Source organism: Piliocolobus tephrosceles, chromosome 6, assembly GCF_002776525.5.
Source record: "Piliocolobus tephrosceles isolate RC106 chromosome 6, ASM277652v3, whole genome shotgun sequence".
Taxonomy (NCBI): Eukaryota; Metazoa; Chordata; class Mammalia; order Primates; family Cercopithecidae; genus Piliocolobus; species Piliocolobus tephrosceles.
The window spans coordinates 122,245,578-122,250,663 of record NC_045439.1 but is presented as its reverse complement, the minus strand read 5'-3'; the positions used below and the strand labels follow the sequence as shown (position 1 = coordinate 122,250,663).

Genomic DNA, 5,086 nt, shown 5'->3' with positions numbered 1-5,086 from the left:
GTGTGTGTGTGTGTGTGTGTGTGTGTGTGTGTGTGTGTGTGTGTTTGAGACAGAGTCTTGCTCTGTCGCCCAGGCTGGAATGCAGTGGTGCGATCTTGGCTCACTGCAACCTCTGCCTCCTGGGTTCAAGCAATTCTCCTGCCTCAGCCTCCTGAGTAGCTGGGACTACAGGCGTGTGCCACCACACTGAGTTAATTTTTGTATTCTTAGTAGAGACGGGATTTCACCATGTTGGCTAGGATGGTGTGTGTTTCACTTGAGTGCAGATGTCCAGAAAAAGTTCACAAAAGTGCTCTAGAAACTTCAGAGTTCAGTACGTAGGAGAAAAGGAGGCAAGTGGGGATGTGGGGGTGACAACATTAGATAAATAGGAGTCAGATTATGAAGGACATAAGATACCATGTGATGGAAAGAGCCTTGAAGAAATTTTAAGTTTAAGAGTGATATGATCTAATTTTTAATGGTAAATCAAGGGGACAGTATAGGATTTACAGGGAGAGGAGGACTTGGTAATTAGAAAGATCTGGATTCAGATTCCATTTATCCTGCTAACCAGTTGTGTGACTTTGAGCAAATGAATCTTTAAGCCTATGTCCACATGTGTAAAATATAGTTGTGAAACAGAATGAGATTATGCATGCAGAGTTGCTGACACAAAGCCTGGCACTTACTGTCCATACCATAAACATTATTCTTCTCTCTTAACTCTCCAAGTGGATTTGCATGCACTGTGTGGGGAGTGGCTTGGTAGGGAGAGGGGTTGGTGTTTGGAGAGGCAGGAGTCCAAGAAGTGCCTTAGAAGCTATCACCTGAAGCCAGGTGAGAGATAAGCCCTGAACTAAGGCCCTGGCCTGGGGATAGTTACAGATTTGAGAGCTAATTGAGAAGTACAAATCCAAAGGTCCTGGCATCTGATTAGCTATGGAGGATAAGAATAGTCTAGACTGATTCCCTTTGGGGCAACTGGACAGATGATGGTGCCATTTGCTGAGTAGGAAACCATGAGAGCAAGTGCAGGATTATGGAGAAGAAGATGACCTTCAGGTCAACCATGCTGCCACCAGTGTGCACACCTTTAGGCCCAAAGGGTGGCCAAGAGGCATCTGTTTGCAGCTGGGTAAGTGTGGACAGAGTTTGGATCTACAGACTGGGGAGAAAGAGATCCAAATACATATACCTGAGGTTGAGTATAGGCTACAGCCTGAGGGAGAAGAGACGGGGACCAGCAGCAAGCCCATAGCTGGAGACCAGCTCTCATTGTCCCACTATGTTCCAGCATAAAACACCAAGAAATCTGAGAATCAAGATTGTTTCTGTTGCAAGTGGCAGAACTCCAATTAAAATTAGCTTGAGCAAGAAAAGAAATGCATCGATTCCTATAACTGAAATCAGGAATCCATTGCTCGCCATCTCCCTGCTCTGCTTCCTCTAGGCTGGCTTCTTAGACAGGTTCCTGCTTTGCAGTGCCAAGGTAATACCCAGCAGCTCCAGGTTTATATTCTACCAGCTCAGCAACTCAGCAGAAACAGAGCTCACTTCCAAAGTTTTCAGAAAAAGTCCCGGAGAGGGATCTCATGCCCATCCTTGAACATCCCTGATTGCTGTGGCCAGAGTGAGGAACACAAAAGTTGGCTAAACTGCAAGCCTACCCCCAAGAGGGGTGACATAAGACCCACATGACAATACAGACTGAGGAGACGGTTCCCCAGAAGAAAATCAGGGTGCTATTACCAGAAAGGAGGAGTGGATGCTGAGCAGCCACCCATCATAGGAACGCTGAGTTTGAGGTGCTATATAGCATTGCGGGTGATATCCAGTGGTCTCAGGTTGGAGAGAGATGTCTGAATGGAGATATAGCTTGAGAAATCACCTGAAGACCTTATGGTGGTAGCTGGGTGGGCAGATGCATTTCCTCATTGGATTGTGGAGAGAAAGAATGACCACGCCGGGCGTGGTGGCTCACACCAGTAATCCCAGCACTTTGGGAGGCTGAGGCGGGCGGATCACGAGGTCAGGAGTTGGAGACCAGCTTGGCCAACATGGAGAAACCCCGTCTCTACAAAAAATACAAAAAATTAGCCGAGTGTGGTGGCGGGCGCCTGTAATCCCAGCTACTCTGGTGGTTGAGGCAGGATAATTGCTTGAACCCAGGAGCGGAGTGTGCAGTGAGCCGAGATCACACCACTGCACTCCAGCCTGGGTGACAGAGTAAGATAAGACTCCGTCGGGGGTGGGGTGTGTGCTGGGGGAGGAGAATGACCAGATCAGAGGACCAAGGAAGAGACCCAGGGGTGGAGAGACTCCACCATTTCATGGTAAGATAGAAAGAAGCCTTGATCAGGAGGAGAAGCAGAGATTTAGGAGTTGGGGACTAAGTGGACCTTAGCATTGGGCACTTGGACTACAGAAAGGCCCAGGGCTCAGGGCGTCGGGTCCCCAGAAGGAGGAACTGAAAAGGCAATGCTGAACCCCCTAACTTCTAGACGTCTGGCCCCTGTGGCCTCCCGCCCCTGGCCTCGCCTCGTTCCTAGCTTGTTTGCCAGCTAGTGTCTCTCCCGGGAGCAAGAGTCCTCAAAGTTACATCATGTGCGGCGGGTAGGGCGGTGGCGGATGCGGGCGGGACCTCGAAGTCGGGGGCCGAAGGGTGGATCCAGTCCTCCAATGGGAGAGGTGGGTTTGGCGGTTGGGAGGCAGGGGTTGGGGCGGCCTGGGGGCCTGGTGCCCCGAGGCCGAGGGAGCCAGCCCGCTGGCAGGGCGGAGGAAAGCTCGCGCCAGCCCTACCAGGTTCCGCCCCCGCGCCTGCCCCCCTCCTTTTTAAGCGCCTCCCGCCAGCCTCTGCTGTGGCTAGCTTCGCCGCGCTCCCTCCTTCCCCGCCTTCCATACCTCCCCGGCTCCGCTCGGTTCCGTGGCCACCCCGCAGCCCCTGCCCAGGTGCCATGGCCGCATTGTACCGCCCCGGCCTGCGGTGAGTGACCCCCGGCCCGGGGCCCACCCGCACCTTCCGCTGCGCTCGCCCTCTCGGGGCTGCCAGTGGCGCTCTCCTGCTCTCAGCCTCCGCCAGGTTTCCCATCCTAGGCGGAGGCGGGCAGGGGCGACTGCTGTGGGTCCAGCCTCCCGCGCCGTGCGTCTCTTGGGAGGGCAGCCGGCCGGTGCTCCTCGTTTCCGCCCGCACCTCCCCTTCTCTGCCTCGCTCGCCTCTGACCGCGCGATCTCTATCCGTCACTCTCAGAACTTCCTCTCCCTCCTCGCTCGTCTCTGCTGAGTCGGGTCTCCGCATATCCTCCTTTCCTTCCCAGATACCTCCCTCGGACCTCTACCGGGCTCCCAGCCAGCGCCCCAGGGTACTTCGAGAGGCAGCAGGGCCCTGGGGACAAGGGTACGTGAGCCCCGGGAGACTGAGCTCAGAGCCCCTTAAAGAAGATGGGAAGGTTAAACATCCATTCCCGGCCTTTCCCGGACTGGAAGGACCGGAACCTGGCGGGAAGTCCAGGGCAGCCCGAGGGACCTGGGGCCAGGAGAGGGAGGCAAGCAAGGTGGGAGGAGGGTGCCAAGTTGCCTTCGTTTCTTACATAGCTGGCTTCCTCCTCTGTCCAGGCCTGGCTCCTCCTGTTTGTCTGCTCGTCCTCTTAGTCTCCTTTCTATTTATTCTCTGAGGCCTCTCTTCTCAGCTTTTGTCTCAGAGTCGGAAGTGACCCACATCTCTCGCACAGCCCGTTCCACTTGGGCAGCCCTTGTGGGTAGTCTTTGAAGGAAAGGTCCCACTTAGGGGGCTGTAGGAGGGTGTGGGGGCTTCACAAGAGATAACGTGAGCGAGGCTCCAGCTGCAGAGAGGCTCTCCTCAAGGATGTGTGTCTTGAAAATTAATGCTCAGGGAGAACTTCCCTCTGAGGCAGGAACAGACCCCGGTACCAGTAGCCTTCCTCCCCTGCCCCTGAGGCCACACTGATCATCTATCCTGCTTTAGCGGAAACCACCCCAGCTTCTACCCCAGCCAGACTCAAGCTCCCGCATCCATGCTCTGAGCTTTCTCCCTTCCCCAGGCTAACACCCTCTGAGTCCCAGCTGCCAGCAGGCTGCTGTTTCACCCTCCCACCAACACCAAAGCTCTCTAGGCATGTGGCCTCTAGGAAGGAGAGCCAGGGGAAGCACAGAGTCACGCGGTCCTGGGTGTGGGGGCAGTTTCTGATGGGCGAGGCCTTGGTAGAGAAGGAGAGTAACATCCTTCTCATGGCCTTTGCTCTCTCAGGCTTACTCCACCTTGGGTCCAGGCCAATCAGAGCAGACCTTGCTTCTCTCTCCCCCAGGGCCATGATAGGACAGACAACAGGACACTGACCTCCTAAGAATTAAGCCCATGAACTCCCGCCAGTGACACTCATTCCCCAGTGGTCAACCTTCCACACAGTTCAAAAATACCCGAGGGCAACATTTTATGCAATCATTGTTGGTCCAAGTGGGCAGCAGCAGATCAGGGCCTGGAAGCCCAGCATCCAGTCACCTATTCTCTGTGCAAGAGTCCTCATCTAGAAACCTGGCACTGGAAAGACTGGGACCTTTGCTTGGGGCTTTCATAGTCTTACAGCATACACACCAGAAGGAAAGAATAAAAACAGTTGCCATTTTAACTTATAAAAAACTATACTCAAAAATGGAAATAAAATGGATGAGGCTTCAAATACCAGACATATGAAGTTGTCACCTGGGCCCAGCTTCTTGACACTTGAGCCAAAGGCCCCTACTCTTTTCTTTTTTTTTTTTTTTTCTTTTGAGACGGAGTCTCGCTCTGTCACCCAGGCTGGAGCGCAGTGGCCAGATCTCAGCTCACTGCAAGCTCCGCCTCCCAGGTTTACGCCATTCTCCTGCCTCAGCCTCCCAAGTAGCTGGGACTACAGGTGCCAGCCACCTCGCCCGGCTCGTTTTTTGTATTTTTTAGTAGAGACGGGGTTTCACCATGTTAGCCAGGATGGTCTCGATCTCCTGACCTCATGATCCGCCCATCTCGGCCTCCCAAAGTGCTGGGATTACAGGCTTGAGCCACCGTGCCCGGCCAAGGCCCCTACTCTTTTTTTTTTTTTTTTTTTTTTTT

The 5,086-nt window shown here is 53.8% G+C and overlaps 2 protein-coding genes across 15 annotated transcripts in view; one reads left to right on the top strand and one right to left on the bottom strand.

The window, feature by feature from the left end:
• NRL (neural retina leucine zipper) overlaps window positions 1-5,086 on the bottom strand; it is a 37,459-nt gene that overhangs the window by 10,655 nt on the left and 21,718 nt on the right. For 2 of the 12 annotated variants that reach the window (XM_023227409.1, XM_023227411.1), the window contains exons 1-2: window positions 2,999-3,137; window positions 1,732-2,056 (exon numbers count right to left, since the gene is read on the bottom strand). The exons of 3 other annotated variants lie outside the window; for them this stretch is intronic. Coding sequence is in view for 1 of the 9 variants with exons in the window: in XM_023227408.2 (XP_023083176.2) it covers window positions 2,999-3,277 (279 nt within the window). In the remaining 8 variants the exon portion in view is untranslated. Of the gene's footprint in view, window positions 1-1,731; window positions 2,057-2,998; window positions 4,593-5,086 lie in introns of those variants that run through there. 7 more of the 12 variants (XM_023227412.1, XM_023227417.1, XM_023227414.2 and 4 more) reach the window with 5 other exon arrangements.
• The window catches only part of PCK2 (phosphoenolpyruvate carboxykinase 2, mitochondrial), a 10,442-nt gene continuing 8,033 nt past the window's right edge, over window positions 2,678-5,086 (top strand). The window contains exons 1-2 of one of the 3 annotated variants that reach the window (XM_023227392.3): window positions 2,678-2,784; window positions 3,297-3,376. Coding sequence is in view for 1 of the 3 variants with exons in the window: in XM_023227393.2 (XP_023083161.1) it covers window positions 2,937-2,965 (29 nt within the window). In the remaining 2 variants the exon portion in view is untranslated. Of the gene's footprint in view, window positions 2,966-3,296; window positions 3,377-5,086 lie in introns of all 3 variants that reach the window. The other 2 variants (XM_023227394.2, XM_023227393.2) reach the window with 2 other exon arrangements.